The sequence below is a fragment of the Diuraphis noxia genome, unplaced genomic scaffold (genome assembly GCF_037042655.1).
Source record: "Diuraphis noxia isolate RWA-SAM2 unplaced genomic scaffold, SU_Dnox_SAM2 contig0004, whole genome shotgun sequence".
NCBI lineage: Eukaryota > Metazoa > Arthropoda > Insecta > Hemiptera > Aphididae > Diuraphis > Diuraphis noxia.
Window position 1 is genome coordinate 58,533,893 of NW_028301714.1, and position 18,547 is coordinate 58,552,439.

Sequence of the window (18,547 nt, forward strand, 5' to 3'; positions counted from 1 at the left end):
AACCGATGTTATAATTTAAGCATGCCTGTAATTAGTAATTATACCAGCTGATATGCATATTATGCGATATAATGCAACCACCTATAAAATATGACAATCGCCGAAGATCCATTTATTCGCACGCCTTTCTGCTTTCACTATCCGTTATGCGATTACGAAACTCGTACGACTAACAAGATTGTATTACAATCTCATACTCCATCGAATATAAATTAGAATATTAGAAAAACATTTTTTACAATATTTGTTCTATTTTAGATAATATGTCGAATGCATGTTTTTCTAATGATTTGTATTGATTTCAATTTGTTAAATCGTCTGATAGTTTTAAAAGAAACGTAAATCAAATATATTGGCAGGCTCTGAGCCACAGCATAAATAAATTAACGTTATTTTAAATTGTTTAACTGACCCGGGTTTGACCTGCAGGTCTCACCTCCGTCCAATAGTATTAAAATCTATGAATTTGGCTCAGCGGGCTAGTACCTTTAGTAGATTTCCACCCACGCAAAACACCCAACGAGATATATTCGTCTTACGCTATTCCCCTATGCCAATCGTGTGCATACGCGTCAGTTTCATTTTATATTGTAAAATGAAATAAAATGTGTTTCGATGAAACCGGCTGTAGCTCATTCGAACATATCATCATCAGGTTTAAAATATAGAACTTAATTAACTTGACTTTTCACTTTTTCTCAGTTGGGCCTTCTATGCACCTATGTGTTTTTTAATCAATGAATAAACCTATATAGGTTTTTATAGTCTCAAAGACAATACGAATGTCATTAAATGTATTCATAAACACTCACTACTCAAATGTAAGCCGCTGCAGCAAAATAAATATGTATATGTACCTGCTTACATTTAAATCGGTAAAATAGCAATAACTAATTAGTAGGTACACGACAATTAAATATTATAAAACATGCGCGTCTGCGAAAGGTCGAACTAGTCTACAACAACTACAGTTCTAAGTAAAATGCATAGCTTTAACAGCTATTATTAGTCTCTGTATTATTCACAGGATAAATAATTTATTTCAATAAAATGTTGTATTAATTATATTTTCACACGACCTAAATCTACATATGAATATTGTTTGATTTTCTCGTGTATGTCTATCATTACTGCAACTTATATATAAATGATACAAAAATATCAAACTTAGGTCATAGGTATACCTATACACTATACTTTTACCACATTGTATACCTTAATTAAAGAATTTTTTTCGTCTCCAGTTTTTTATTCATATATTCATATTAATGCTATAAGATGTGTAAGTTTCTAAATAACCTAATTCCAAAAACTTTTTGACATGATATATAACCAAGCCTTGGAGCCACCACAACACGAATAATATCCAACTAACACCAAAGTGTATAATGTTTTGCTGAGTAATGTTGTTTTTGGAGCACCGCACTTAAATGTGCGCAGCTTGCAAAATGGAATTGATTAATCGATCCTTTATGTGTACTACCTGTACCAGCTGTATATGAAACAAGAATTTTTGTTTTCGTCATTGTCGTAAGCACTAAAATATATTTTAAAACAGGCTGTAGTATTTAATGCTTAACACATTTAATTACTAATATACATTTCAAAAACGGTTTAATCTATGTGTTATGTAGGTTCTGCGAGATATTTGCACCTCTAATTTGTTCTAATTCCATCGAATGAATAAGATTGTAGAGCTCATTTTGTAGAACTAATTACCACTTATTGAATTACTGTGAAGTCTGAGTAACATTATAACTCAAGTTAGGTATCTCATCGATCTTTCTCAATTGTTTATTATTATATTTTACTAACAATAAATTATGATAACCTCAAGGGATTGTCTAAAAATCAATATTCTTGGCTGTCTCTGAAAATAAACTAGTTTTACAAAAATGTTTTTAATTTTTTACAATGAATTTATTGAATTTACTTATACATTTTTTCCGCTCAAGCATTTTTCTTTATAATTCTTTTTTAGCAGTACCTATACTACTGTGGGATTGAAAACTATAAAATAAATACATTTAAAATGCAACATCAAACAAAATAAATATCTAACCCGACGATATTATTAAATGTAAAATTGATTTTGTAGTCATAATACGTGTTTGAAATACAGAATTTGTGTCTAATATAGTACCACATGTATGTGGTATTATTTTTTTAGAAAACGTTAACCAAACTTAATAGTTCATATTGAGAAGTTTTCAAAAGTCAAATATGTCGATGGTTTGTTTTAATTTGTATTATTTACAATTCAAACCTTTGTATTTTGTTGATTAGTGGTATTGGTTTTTATAGTCTTAGAATTTCAGAAGTCAAACTAAAACTAAACTATTAGGACCTGGCTGATCTATTAGACTGTATTATATACAATGTTATCGGTAATTTTTTTTTCAATTTAATAATTTAGATTTTCAATAAACTAACTACCATGGTATCATACCATGGTATAAGATTTCTATTTAGTCTATTGTTAATTTAACCAAGTATTATAATTATTATTGCGAAAGGCGATTGTTGAATTTTTTGGCTTTGTAGATTTTCACAAGACGTATTTTTATGCAAAATGTGTAGCCTTGTTGATGGAATTTCATCATATTTGTGTTTTAACAACAAACAATAAAAACAGTTTTAAAAATATATTCTTAAAAAATGTATTTAGTGGTACAACCAATATGTATGACATGCTTGTTATTAAAACATTGCATGTACGTCATATATTTACAATATGAAGATGAGTTTTATATTTTTATTTGATTTTTTTTTCATTTATCATTACTTTTTACTAAAAAGTAATGATAAAATTAATTAAAATTTCATTTTTTAATAATATATACAAATAATTTTTGTCATTTTTAAACACTAAATTTATATGGTTAAACCTTGAGGTAATTTATAATATTCTTATGGATGTCTGTGCACATAATTATATTTTATTGTTATGTGTTTCTGTACTGAAACAAACACTTTGAATTACGCGTAGCTAATTATTGGATATATTTTATGCACAAATTGGTCTCACATTATCAATAATGTTCTTCAAAATACGATTACATATATATCTACGATAATAGCATAAATAACTATAAACTGCTTGGGCTTAACTATTTTCATCGCATCTAATTCTAATAAATCATATTACTAATTAGTTTAATAACAAAAATTTACATCATAAATATTATTTTAGCGGTGTATTTAGTTCTAATGAAATTTCTTATTTTATGTTTACAGCAAAATCTCGACAAAGCTGGAGATTTGTTGGAAGAAGCGGGCCAATGTAGCAATGGCACCAGTCTAAAAGATCTAGCCAAATCCCTAAAGCAGCATTTAAGAGGTTTTAGTGATCGACTTGAAGAAACTCGTGAAAGACTCGAAGACACATCACGCTGTTTTTACCTACTCGATAAGGTAAATACTAAATAGGTTATAATTGTATAATTGCATGTATTTATCATTAGAATTTTACGAGTTTGCTATAATAATATATACATATTAATGAAGTATAATTATAATATAATATTTGATGTTATAATAATGTATTATAAATATAACCTATTTGTAATAGAGTATGAATTAAATAAAAAATCTAGTGAAGTTACATTATATAATATATTTAACGATATATAAACAATATCGAACAACAAAAATCACATTAAGGATCTCCATCACACATACTTTTATATTATGATTATATATATTTTTTTTTCTTCTTTTTTAACTTTTTATTTTAAATCTAGCTCAACAATTACAATACGTTAGAGTATTAACAATCAATATAATAAGTAGAAAAAAAAAGAGAAAACAGTAGAATAATAGTAAAATTAAGTTATAAATAGCTAAAGATATGATAAATTATATAAACAAAAAGACTCAGATAATAAAATTATATATATTAAAAACAGGAATTTTTATTCTACATATTTTTTTATTTTAAGGTTTTATTCAGTACTTTTTTTTCATAGTAAATAATTTAAGAATATAAAATTTTGAATTTTTTCTGGGCCACGAACTAATTTAAATTTATGAATGTGGCTCAAGAGTCCAAAAAGGTGCCGACCACTGATATATTTATATTTTATATAGGCAATAAAACGCAATATAAAATAGTTAAAAGTATTAAAACGGAATAAGAATCAGCTGAATAGTATATTGATTATAAAAGTATTAGCTTCGTGAATCGCATTTCGAACAATTCTTATAAATATTTATAACATATTACATTCAAAGCGATACTAATAAAAAAATAATATTTTCACAGGCTTACGATTGGGCTTTGGAATGTATGAAGTACATATCCGAAAAGCACGACACACGTAACATTAAAGAACTGCGAAGATACTTAATGGCACATCCATCTCCTACTGCTCAACACTTCACGGAGATGATGATGTTGGCCAACAAGCTCAACAATGATAAACTAATCAAACAGTGCAAGGTAATGATGATCGTGCGCCGTCATTGTCAATTTTTCTTAACGCATTCCGACTGACAGTGTCTTACAATGGTCTTTTATTTTTAAAAACAGGTTGCCATGGTAAGATGCGAAGAGACCAACGATCAACTGAAGCACCTGTTGGGACCGGAAACATTCCCGACTAGCACTCCCCTGCCACCTAGAAGGACGTCCGCACCGGAGCAACATGCAACAAATGGTAACACGACAGCGGACAACCATCATTGTGGCTGGGTTGGCGCTACGGAAGAAAACTTTTATTGCGAGACAGACCGGCTCGCGCTCAGTCATATCCCGTCCGCCAATTGGACTTACAATGATGAAGAGGACGAGGAAAAACTGAGCTGCTCTCACACGACTGAAGGGAGTGATGAAAATAAGAGGTATAGTTATTTTGAAATAAAAATTCACAGTTGTCATCAGCAATAAAAAAATCGATATCCAATCACAATATTAACAGTAGGTGCATCCCTATTTTTTTCCGAATCTATGATTTAAACTTAAAACCATATTATGACCAGGCCTTGAGACTTATGGAATATAAATATTTTATTTTGAATAGTTTATGCAAATATTAGGTTAGAATAAAAAGATTTGAAATACCTACAATAAGAGTCTAAAATAGTTTTATGAATATTTTCTACGCATTGTTTAGCTTTTTAGGACTTATTAAGTTTCTAAGCCTAAATTTATAACTATTAGTCGGATAGTACGTATAGTATTCATATTTTATATGCATAATAACATTTAGATTTAAAATAATACAATTTAACAGGAGTTCGCACAATATTCTATCTGATAACAGCATAGCGTAGTCGCATAGTCAATACTTGTTTCTGAGAAATATTTAATAGATGAATTTAAGTACCTATTTAATTTAACTTGTAAGGTGTCATACTTTGTTACACAGATAACAGACGTCATGTGGTCGTAACTTTATTTTTTATTTTTTAAACCAAAACTTTTATGGCTATACAATTTTGACTGACACCGATTGTAATTTCAAATAACCAATATTTATTCCATGTGTGTTTATTTTACAGTAATGAAGAGAGTGATGACACTAATTGCGCCGATCTCGGTTGCAGCAAAAATCAAAGTATGCCGCCCTTATCCGTCAACAGTCATCTGCACTACATGTCCAACCTACAGTTGAACATGGATTGTGGAACGCAGACGCTAAAGTTGCAAAAGTGAGTACTACAGCCGTGATGTATACATTTTACTATTGCAGGGTTTCTCAAATTTTTGTGAACACTGTACTCCTTTTTACCAATAGTAAAACCTTGTTTTAGGTGCCCTTTCTTAGTCACTAAACTGAAATATATATAAACGAATTTAAATAATTGTATACATTTTAAACCTTAACCGTACCCCTTAAAAAATGTCGAATACCCCCAACGAGTATGCGTACCACTGCACATGTTTGAGAATCCTTGTACTATTGAATAGGTCGCCAGAAACGAAACAAATCGATAACTTATGATTGTGATTTTCGCAGGACCGTTAAGCTTATCATGAGAGAAATGATACAGACCGAACGGGATTACGTCAAGTCTCTGGAATACGTCATCGAAAACTACGTCCCTATGTTGCTCAACGAAGACATACCGCAAGCCCTGCGAGGTCAACGCAACGTCATTTTCGGCAACATTGAAAAGATCTACGAGTTTCACAGCCAACACTTCCTCAAGGAGTTGGAGAGACACGAGAACTGTCCTTTACAAGTTGGAGAATCTTTTCTAAAACACGTAAGTACACGATAGTAACCTATTACAGAAATAATATTTGGCGAATATTACGACGGTACCGCGGCATTTGCACTGATTCGACAGAACGGTATACGCCAATGTGATAATATTATTATTTTATGATTGTTGACTTTAATTGCGTCATGTTTTTTTTTTTTTTTTTATATATATACAGGAAAAAAAATTTTACTTGTACGCGCTATACAACAAGAACAAACCGAATTCGGATTCGCTGATGTCTGAGTATGGTTCTGCATTCTTTAAGGTTGGTGTGAAATATTGTGGTTATTTCGTCAATACTTTTGAGACCTTGGTTTAACATGTCATCTTCGTACCTATTTATACTCATACGGCCAATGTTACTGTGTTTCAGGCAAAACAAATAGAACTTCGCGACCGAATGGACTTGGCCAGTTACTTGTTGAAGCCCGTGCAGAGGATGGGCAAATATGCGCTTCTGTTGCAGCAGCTCATGAAGATGGCCAAAGGTGACACTGAACACCTCCGGTTGGCCGAGAGCATGGTCAGGTTCCAGTTGAGGCACGGCAACGATCTGCTGGCCATGGACTCGCTCCGGGAGTGCGACGTCAACCTGAAGGAGCAGGGCCGACTTTTGCGACAGAACGAGTTCCTCGTGTGGCAGGGCAAAGGCAAGAAGTGCCTGCGACAAGTATTCCTGTTCGAGGAGCTCATACTGTTCAGCAAGGCGAGACGATTCCCCGACCAAACGGTGAGTACGCGCGTGGTCGCCTTTAACCGACCGCGGTTGTGTTGCAGCTCACCGGATTCCGGTTACCGCGGTGTGGCTCATTACCAGGTCACAACTGGCTCGCCGCCTTATATAATAACATAGAACATAATAGAAGCGACAGTCCAACAGCTGATCGATTTGTTTTCATTTTGCCGGTGGTTCAACATGAAGTTGGCAGTGGAGGCTAGGCATAATGTTGTAACCGTATTGTAATTTAAAATTTGTAGCATGTTTAGACTGTTAACACTTTTTTCGATGATATCGATAATTTAAATTTTTAAAAATTAGGAAATGCATTAAGCATTGCGATACGGTTACAACATCATACCGGTCATCCGCTGCCAACATCATGCCGAGCCTCCAGCTCAAGGTCAACAGAAATATTTTTCGTTGATCAATGGGATTTTGATAGCTGTCGCTTCTATTATGTTCTATGATAATAATCGAACTGTTATTTCATACATGTTTTTTTCCGTTACAGAATCTGGACTTGTACGTGTACAAGAACAGTATAAAAACAAGTGACATCGGGTTCACCGCCAAAGTCGGCGACAGTAACACCAAATTCGAAATATGGTTCCGGAAACGCAAGCCGGGCGACACCTACACGTTGGTGTCCATGTCAGAGGACATCAAACAGGCGTGGACCGACGAGTTGTCAAATTTACTGTGGAAACAGGCGCTACGAAATAGAGGTACGCGTACCGGAACTAGCTAGAAATAAGAGTGATATATTCAGCGTATATCTGAAAACGACTGTTACGACTGTTACGCGTACGATCGGTTTTATATTCTACCTTTATGTTTTGTGCGTGCAACATAATAATATAAAGATGACAAAATATATTGCTGTCGCGTACCACCCGCACCGATATCGGTCAATAATAAAATAAGTATTATACTCATCACATTGTTATTCATTGCAGAGATTAGGCTGGCGGAAATGTCTTCTATGGGAATTGGCAACAAGCCCTGTTTGGACATCCGGCCGAGTGCGGATCAAATAAACGATCGATCCATCACGTTCGCGCAGCTCAGTAAAAGTGAGTTCGACTGTTTAGTTCCTAACCATTATAACCCGGTCTGTGGCAGATGATTAATATACATATCGGCTATACGTACACATCAAACTGCGGCCGGTTTTCTTCTGAATACGAATCTTTTGAAATCAAATAGATTTTTGGACCCATCCTACACGCCTCCTCATCATTCTCTAATCTCCTCCTTTTTTTCAAACCAATTTAATACAACAATTTCACTGCAGCAACAAATAAAAGTGTTCTACACGTAAGCTTTGCAAGTATATTGCTTAAAATACTTACTCGGACTCCATCGTGGCCCGAAAAATTAACCCACAAATCTATACCATGGCACTATCAACTGAACAATCCAAAATCCAATGATTTTTAGTTACCATCCTATCCATATACCTGTCCTTCGTACCATCATTTCGTGTATACCCATCACGTCCTCATCGCCGCATTTCCGGTGTAAAATGACAGCCAATAAATAAGCGTCGACGTTAAACACGGTCCTTTTGTTTTTTTCAGCTGCCCCAAGGTTCCGGAACTCAATAGTGGCTTTGCCCTCGGACCTGGAATCGATCGCCAAGCGGCCGCACTCGATCATATCGGTGAGCAGCAGCAGCGCGAGCAGCAGTAACAGCAGCAGTGGCAGCAGCAGCAGCAGCGGCGCCAGCTGTCGGAGTAGCGAGGGTGCCCGGCAGACCAGTCAGTGCTCCAGCCAGTCTACCGAGAGCGGTATAGTGGCTGACTGGTACAGCCGGAACAGTCATTCGGGCAGCGTCGCCTCGGACACGCTGTCGTCTCCACCCGCGGCAAACAATAACAACAATAACAACAACAGCGGCAAAGGCTCCTCGCCCAAGTCTGCTACCACTGTCACCGCGTCGGACCCGACCGCCGCCACCACGCGGCTATCGGTCAAACTGTAGGCGCCGATGACTACGTAATATACATTATATCATATGCCGTTGCCGCCGCCGACCAGTCTACGCAGACAAACAGACATACACTTACTATATTATTATTATAATTATATGTGCAAACAATATTATTATTATGTCGACCTTTAATATTTTTGTTGTCAACACGATAATATTATCACATAATATAATGTTATCATAGGTAGGTTTTTTTGTATCGTATTCCCAAAGGAAATCAATAGTTACCGGATCAATCCACATAATTTTTTTTTCGTCTTCGCCTATTCTCGTGGACGCTCTGCGAGGAACTCCGTTGTTATTATTTTTATTTTAGTTTTTTATCTTTAACAAAAAACGATTTGAATTCTATAATATTATTATTATTATTATTCATGATGATGATGATATAGTCTAGTTATTATATTTACACGTAGATACACGTACCTTTTGTTTAAGGTTTATTTAAGATAAATATTTATTGTTATTATTATTATTTTTTATTATTATTATTATTATAATTATTAATTACAATAATTAATGTAACCAGTACGAGCGTATCGAACTACAAGAAATGTTTTCGGTTTGGTACGTTCCGTGTGCTGTAATAGTTATATTTTATGTGTTGAGAGATAATCTAGACCACGGCGCCTAATATTATTATTATTATTATATTTCTATTAGATATATATCTATATGTTTATACGTATAGCATAAAATATAATACGTATAAATGTATAGATATATATGTATACTCAAAAATAGATCTCCTTCGACTTTCTTACTTAAATCTATCCTCAGAGAATAAACAATAATGTGTGTTTTACTTAACATTTCAAATTATTATTATTATTATAATTATTATTGCATCATAATTTTTGCTCAAATTTAACACAAATCTTAATAATGAATGTCTCGATTTTTCAAACAGTTTTAAAAATAGAATGTAATTTGCATGCATGTATGTTTAATTATATATATATTATGAACAATTAGTAGCATATTTAGACTATTTAAAACTTTAAATTAGATTGTTTTAAATATAAACTGTTGTTAAAAAAAAAAATTCTGATGAGGAAGGTATTTCGGCACTCGATTGATATTAATTTTAAAAAAATGTTAAATAAAGTTTATGATCTATTAGATCATCTAACTGAAACGGTGAAGCCTGTAATCCTATCATTATAAATTTGACGTCCTCTAAATATATAACAGTTTATGTATAAAATATTTTCATTTAAGGTATATGAATGTTTGTTGTGCATTTCTTTTTTTAGTTTTGTATATATTAAACTATCATATGATAGTAATATATCTATGTAGTACCTATCTATTTAAGAACCTATTTATTTATTTATTTTTTATCAATTCAAGCAATTAATAATTAAAAATATGTTTTCATTTATAGTACAATATATTATTTTGACAAGCAGGCCCGCACTCGATTATAATATTAAGATATGTTGCATATTAAGCATGTACTTATTAGTATAATATTGTAGTGAGTATCGAAAAAAAATACTACCTATTTAAATAACTTTTATTTGTGAATTTTTCCTTATTTCTTTTTTTTTTTTTTTGTAGCCTGTTTAAAGGCATTAAAATAAGTTTGAATGATTTTACTTATAAATATAATTTTGATAATCATAATTTTTGCTAGGCGTATTACAGAACTGATTTTACAGGGTGTCATTAACGGCATTATAGAAAATGCCGGCATTAAATTTGTCTATTAAAAATAAATTCTTATTTAAAAAAATATATAAATAATATATAATGTTAATGTGATGTTGAACGTGCCTTAATCACCCAAATATAAATAATAAAGACTTAAACACGTACGTCTGAATTAAATAGTAGTTTTACTTATTATTTTAGTATTATATTTTTTTAAATAATAGAATAATGACGACATTCAACGTGTTTTTCTATCATTATGATTATTATTATTATTGTATTTGTACCAAAACCTAACACTAAGCTTTGTATTTATAATTATATAGATAACTATTCTAAGTTTAGATTGTAAAGTTCCAGTTTCAATCAAAATCAATTATGAATTTTTTTTTTATAATATTGTTTTGAAATTATAATTTTTTTATAATACAAATAAATCATTTTGTTTTAACTTTTGAATGATGTCTTATTTGTTTTTATGGTGTATTATAATATATTATATTTAACAAATTACGCCTATACATTATAACGAGAAAAATAAATATTTAATGTTTAATGTATATAGGTAGATAATATGTATAATAATTAATTAAGTTTTTGGATACAACATTTTTATTTTTGTTTTCTCTGGCCATATTTCTTTTCAAAGGTATATCTTCCGGTTTCCATTGCAACCGTATACAGTTCATAATTATATCGATAATTATTGATAAATTGTGATTAGGTCGAATATCGAATACATTTTATTCAAAATATTCTTAACGACTTCAGGTAGCCTTTTTCGCATTGCATTTGCAATTACAACCCAACATGAACAAATTAATAAATATTCTTTTATTAGCCAATTTCTCGTTACGTAATAAACCGTATTCTTTGATATGTTATGATTTTTGTTTTCGCTATTTTTGTTACATAGGAACATTAAATTTAATCATTATGATTTTATGTTTACCATACACCCGAGAAATTATCAAGTTTTTTCAGAGCTCCTCGAATACGAAACGATTAGTATTGATGCACGTAAAAAGTCACATTTGAAGCTGCTTAAGTTACTGAACTATCTTTACAATTAAGAAAATGGTGTCGATATTTACTATATGAATAAATTGAAATTATATAAAATAAAAAATTAATAATAAACAAATAGGTAGTGCTTTCACTGGATGGCTTCTTCCCTCACGTTTTCATGTAAAAAAAAATATATATTATATCCCATATTCTTATTGTGCTCATGGATCGTATATTTCTTGTTAAAATTAAAAAAAAACCGGGTAAGTGGATGTCGCTCTGCTATACATTAGGTGGTGGGGTAGACCTCTGACTAGGGTAGGTTAGATTTGAATGCAATGATGGTTATCATTGTATACGAAAAACGATTCTGAACGGAGATGATTTGTCAGTCTAGGATATATTATATTTTAATATTGTCATATATTCTAATTTGAAACAAATATTTTATTTTTCAATTAAGACGCATTTTGCATAAGGCATGGTTAATCAATTTTTCCAAAAACATTGCATGTAGTTATCATAATTCATAATACCTTATATTATCATAAATATACAAATACCTGGTTTGAGGATAAATCGTTGTCATTACGCGATTTCATAAAAATTTAAAACTTTAATTTAAACGCTCAAAACATTTTTCCTATAATGATGCTTCAAATTTTCTCTATAGCTATTTGAAGCATAACTTATGGAAAACTTAGTGTTGAATTTTATAACCTTAGATATAAATACAAACAATATTATGAATTTTGAACTACTTGAATTTATTGTTAATATTTGACATTCAAATGCTAATAAAAATTTAACTTGAGAATTTCCGGCGGACATTTTTTTTGTGATAAAGATTGACAAATTTGTAAGGAATCTTGTATTAAATTTTCAAATATTAGATTTAAAAAGAACATTTTTTATGAATTTCTAGCTTAAAACAATTTGCGAATTTTCGTGATTTTTACGTATTTTGTCAAAATTCAAAATTTCAATGCTTATAAAAAAAGTTGTGACTATGAATTTATTTTATTTTTCAACTGCTATTGTAACACTATGTTAATAGAATTGTATTCAATTTTCAAGATTTTCTACCCAAAAAATTAATTTTTAACGATATTAATTTTAAAAAAAACTAATAATGATCAAAAATTGCATATGCCTATGAATAGTTCAACTTAAGTCAAAATTTTTTGAAAATTGCATGGTGGATAAAATATACTTATATAAACATTCGGTGAAAATTTCGTGTATCAATGGTCATTTGTTTTAAAGTTACATCAAAAATCAAAATCGATTTTGTCGAAAACTGAATGTGCGTACAATTTCCCGTTTTTCCCTTAATTTTTAGTTTGTTTATCCCGATTATTTAAAAAAAAATTGATAATTTTTTACTTTTGACCCACCAAAGTATCAACTATATTCACTTTATGATTTAACAAGGTACTGAAGTCGAAAATCGTAGCACTTTTACTGACCCAAAACGTGATGAAAGAAAAAAAAATACACATCAATACATCATGGTAAAATCAATACATATCCGCTCAGAATTTAAAAATATGGATGATAATATTATGGCCTTTCTGGTCCAACAGGTAAAGATAATATGTATGTGTGGCTCTCCTGGTCCAATAAAATGATTGTAAGTAACCAGATATAACAATAATAATGCAACAACTCACAGATATGAGGGTGCTCGGCTGGCTATAGCTGCTACCTATCCTATATTGATAACAGTGGCGCCGAAGTCAGTTTTTAGAGGTATTGCAAAGCATACCTGCAAAGCAAGACCCACCCACCTACATTAGGTTGAGCGACTACAGACACACACAAAAAAAAAAAATATTCATGGTTTTGACGAGTTTTTGTCAATATCTGAACTTAAAATGCTAATAAAAAAAATTGTGCGTATGTATTCTTATAATTTTTTAAACACTATAAGAATAACTTATGAGAAACTTTGTATTAAATTTTCAAGTATTTTGATAGGGCCAAAAAAATGTTATTGACACTTCAAATAAAAATTTTCAGAAAAATTGAAAACTTCAGTTGTCTTCAGTTGTCTAATACCTCATAAAACGTCAGAATATTTTGACAATTAAATCATGTAAAGAAAATGCCAATCTAAATAACTGGTAATATTTTCATGACTTATACTTTTTGAATTATAACAAATATTTAAAATCGTTTGACGTTAAATCGTTATCGTTACGCTATTTCGTAAAAATTTGAAATTCAAACGCACTTAAAATTTTTCCTATAATGATGCTTCAAATTTTCTCTATAGTTACTTGAAGGAAAACTTATGGAAAACTTAGTGTTGTATTTTTAATCGTTAGTTAAAAACACAAACAATTTTACGATTTATCAACTTCAAAATTACTAGCTACAATAAGAACAACTCATAAAGAAACTTGTATTAAATTTTCAAGTTTATTTGTTCGTCCAACATTTTTTTAACTTCAAAAAAAAATTCTCAACAAAATTGAAAATTTCAGTGGTCTATAAATAACTCAAAAAAGTCAAAAATTTGTGAAAATTAAACTGTAAATATATAACACTAACATAAACATTTGGTGAAAATTTCAAGTATTTACAGTGATTAGTTTTTGAATTACAACCATATAAAAAAATTGATTTGGTCGAAAATTGTTTTTGCGTAAAAATTCCCGTTTTTCTGTCATTTTTTTTTTTTTGTTTCCTCGGTTTTTTTTTAAAACTATTGGAAAATTTTTACTTTTGACCTCTATAATGCACAAGGATATTCACTTTTACATGGGAAACCAAAGTTTAAAATTGAAGCATTATTTCGACTAGTTATGGTGTTCACAGACACAAAAACAAAAAACACACACATCATTGTAAAATCAATACATTCATCACTTCGTTCAGAATCTAAAAAACTAAGAATATGCTTTGTAGCTAATACTAACACATTATTTGTAAGCAATCAGAAGCCCTAGATGATTATTTACAACCTATTTTTGGTAGGTATATATACATATTTTATTTATATAGCTTCGGATGTTCGGTATTTTTTTTTTCATGCTAAAGCGACGTTAGTGGAACCAGGTGGTATGAGATCTATAGTCGTCGGGTCATTTAATCTATTTTTAAATACATTTACTCGTCATGTTTCTAATAATAATTTTTGAGTATCAAGTATTGAAGTAGGTATGTAATAAACTAATAACTAATAACTAATAAGTAATAACAAATAATAATATGATATTATTAATTAGGTTCATTTTTCAGGTTTCTAAACTTTAAATTAGAACACCTTATATCACCGTTGTCAGTTCGTTCGTTAATTACCAGTGTATAATTATAGTTAGGTACGATTGTTGGTACTAAAGTTTCATAACGCAGTTATAACAAAGTAAATTCATACTAGCCAATTTCAAAATATGAGTAGGTATTTAATGTAGATTCATAGTTAGTTGCGTTATATTAAAATAAATTTATATAGAAACCAGGAATTTTGCACCAGTGAAGAGTAAGTTTTTCTAAACTGGTTATTATAATATGTTGTATATAATAATTTTTTGAAACAGTATTATCAGAGTACCAACTTCAAAGGCTAAAATCTATATTTTTTATATCACATATATTATATTATTATTAAACTTTGCTGTTGTTGCAAGTATACCAGTTGCTGGAGGCTTGATATTTTGACAGAATGTAAGTACTTTTTTCAACCATGTAGTGGTGCACTTACAAAAGATTTTTCAAAATTCGTATTTTAAAGAGGTCATACAGGGATTTTAAGATTCATGATGGAAATTTATATTTTTTTGTTTATAAATGGTTTTCGCTGGTTACATAAAATTAAACTGCTGATTAAAAATAAAAGTTAAAATTATAAAAAAAAGGATTATTTTGCAACAATTAAGATTTAATAAATGAAAAAAAAATAATTATAACATTTGCTATTTGCTCGCTATACATATTTTATCCACATGGGCACAGCGCCGCATATTTATTTATTTCTGCTAGCAATAGTTACCACGATAAGAAAAAAAAGGTTACTCATTACTATCCACTGTTTTAAAATTAAATTTATTTTCTCTACTATTTTAAATTTTTGAAGTCCATGATCCCGAATATTAAAAATGGAATTGAACAAAGTTTGATTCATGTAAGATTTATCGTTTTTCCGGCTGACGAAGTACATGGAGTTAGCTAGTAATATACATGTGCAATAATGTTAGCAAAAATTAGTTCAAAATACGAAATGTACTTCAAATAAAAAAAACATTTCTATAGTGGTATTATTTAATTTAAATGAGTTATGAACATCCTTGAAAATACAGGCAGACATACCGACACCGCTCAAAATCATTTTTCGTTTAATACCCAATGATTTTTATCATATATTGAATTCAGCATTAAAACATCCATTACCTACACTATTGCAGTGACCTACTCAACAATGAGGTATTTAAACTCGAAATTAATCATATACCTTTAGCAGATAGACTTCACCGGTTTCTATCAGCATCAAGTTATCAACCGTTTGTACACAATTACAATACATTCTTTCAAATAAATAGTTAAGTATGATGATAATATAATAGGGCAATATATTAATGAGTGTGTGATATTTAAAGAGTATATTTTTTAATCATTATTTTTATTTTCTCCCGTTACGTTTCTAATAGCTTTTCAAGTACCCATCATATACATATATGTAATAATATAATATTGTTTACTACTTCTTTATACATTAAATATTGACGAATTAAATTAGTCCTTAAATTGATTATACCTTCGCTGGGTACGCATCTTATATAAGTAATAGATATTTAATACACATATATATATATAAATATTAGGTAGGTATGCATTTTAGATAATCACTCTTTTAATAGATGAAACTCTTAACGCTAATAATGGATGTTGAATTTAAGATTCAACAAGCGGTTATCTGCAGAGAGTATTATAGGAGTATATTATTACACGAGTTTAGGCACATATTTTTATTATTAAAAAATAAAAAAAAATTATCATTAACAAAAAACAGCTGGTAGAATTAGAAAAGAGTAACAAAAAATACAGAACAAATTATGTGTATATAATAAATAAAAATAAAAAACAAAAACAGCTCGTAAATTTCAAAATAAACACTATAGGTTAATTATTAAATTGTTAGCACATAAGTTAGCAAAATCACTGTTTCTCTTTTTTAATTTTTGTTTAAAAATCTTTCTGATTTTTTTGCAATACAAAGCCTTAACGTGTATTATTAAATTATAATCTGTTCCGTTGGTTATTTGTATTATTTATATGGTGGTAAAGCCCACAGAGTGGTTGTCTTATCAGCACTGGTACTCAAAAACGAAAAGTCTGTGGGGTGCCACCTGCCAGATATCACTTTGTCCTGGTGTTGAGCGACCACCACACTCGGCAGCGTTGTTGTCAAATCACCTGAAGAAGAAAAATTTAAGCGATATTATTGTTACTATTGTAGTAATAAATATTAAATACCAACATTTGAATGTAATAACCTCAACAAGTAAAGTTTTAACTATTGATACCCATAATATACGGTCGAGGGCTCAATAATACGCGGTACCTATACTGATAACATAGCAAAGACATGGATAGGACATGCGAATTTTTTTTTGTGATTTTGTTCTAAGATTCTAAGGTTAGTTATCGCAAAAAAGTGCACACGATGGTAACCTGCATTGTAGTAAGATTGATGATTCATCCACAGTTGGCCGCCATTCTGATCACAGGAAAGTCTTGCGGCTTGCATTTAGTTTACATAGATAGACATTTTCAGGGACGCCCATTAAGAATTGACTCACTATAGGTGCAAAATACTATTGTTGTAAATATAAAGCCATACTGCGATGTATACAAAGAAGATATCACGATTATCATATTTATTATGATGTCAACGTCAACGTTAGTAAAATCGCAATCGCATGGCATTTTCGTCCTTTCGTGATTGTAAATATGTCAGTATCTACCGAGCTGGGACAAGTATATTGGCCATAAATATGGAAATTAATTAACAAAAAAAAATTTTTATATTATATTATTTGTTTAAAAAGTTCAAATTATGAATAATAAAAAATATAATCTCTCAATAGTGGTGCATTTCCATTCTTACGGACATCACTGGGTATATTTCGTATGTCCTATCCGTTCCTATATTATCTGTACGACATTAGTACAATGTTACTGTATATAGGCTATTAATACTGCCAACACAAGAGTGCTGTAATATACTGTACCTTGCAAGTCGGTTAACACCAGCTTGTTATCGTATCCACCGGTTAGCAAATAATAGGCACTTGGTGAGAATCGCAACGAACGCACGTCAGCCGAGTGCGGCTTGAAACACTGCAAGCTCCTGGAACCCCGGATGTCGTACAAGACGCACGCCGAGTCCTCGTGACCGCTGACCAACAGCCGCCCAGATGGCTCCACGCAGACGGCGGCCACCGGTGATCCTTGCTGTGTAACATAATGTACAATATAAAAAAAACCAAATCAGTTAAACGATTATAATATTGTTATAATACGATACCTCCCAACAAGATAATATAATAATATGTGCCAATATGCTAATTTGTGATTTAAAAACTAAGCGAAAAAATTCCTTCAGCCAGCCAACTTTTTTATTGAAATTTAGCTCTAGGTATAATCAGGTATACATTTTGGGTTAAATCTAATTATATTTAACATGAACCTATAAAATGTTCATATAAAATATTTTTTGAAATTAAAATGTTTCCAACATAAACTAGATCTTATTTACTTAACGAAATCAGCAATTTGACTTAAATAAGTGTTTTTACCATAAACAATTTTCTGAAAATCAGATTTACAAATTGACTATATTGAATATTTCGAAAAAATATATAAATTTTAAGTTTTCTATTTTCAGTATTAAAAAATAAAAAATAAAAAATGTATTCTAAAAATATAGCGCAAGTGTCTATGAATTATACTTA

At 30.6% G+C, this 18,547-nt stretch overlaps 2 protein-coding genes across 2 annotated transcripts in view; one reads left to right on the forward strand and one right to left on the reverse strand.

Moving 5' to 3' along the window:
• Positions 1-11,039, forward strand: part of LOC107173255 (puratrophin-1) — a 186,078-nt gene extending 175,039 nt beyond the window's left edge. The window contains exons 13-22 of the mRNA XM_089225794.1: positions 3,238-3,414; positions 4,265-4,441; positions 4,532-4,842; positions 5,503-5,652; positions 5,961-6,210; positions 6,386-6,475; positions 6,584-6,940; positions 7,443-7,656; positions 7,888-8,004; positions 8,512-11,039. Of these exons, the coding sequence (XP_089081920.1) occupies positions 3,238-3,414; positions 4,265-4,441; positions 4,532-4,842; positions 5,503-5,652; positions 5,961-6,210; positions 6,386-6,475; positions 6,584-6,940; positions 7,443-7,656; positions 7,888-8,004; positions 8,512-8,915 (2,247 nt within the window). The 3' untranslated portion in view covers positions 8,916-11,039. The remainder of the gene's footprint in view (positions 1-3,237; positions 3,415-4,264; positions 4,442-4,531; positions 4,843-5,502; positions 5,653-5,960; positions 6,211-6,385; positions 6,476-6,583; positions 6,941-7,442; positions 7,657-7,887; positions 8,005-8,511) is intronic.
• A 5,504-nt stretch (positions 11,040-16,543) lies between these two features.
• The window catches only part of LOC107173238 (WD repeat-containing protein 47), a 55,218-nt gene continuing 53,214 nt past the window's right edge, over positions 16,544-18,547 (reverse strand). Inside the window, exons 7-8 of the mRNA XM_089227300.1 lie at positions 17,825-18,047; positions 16,544-17,006 (exon numbers count right to left, since the gene is read on the reverse strand). Of these exons, the coding sequence (XP_089083426.1) occupies positions 16,858-17,006; positions 17,825-18,047 (372 nt within the window). The 3' untranslated portion in view covers positions 16,544-16,857. The remainder of the gene's footprint in view (positions 17,007-17,824; positions 18,048-18,547) is intronic.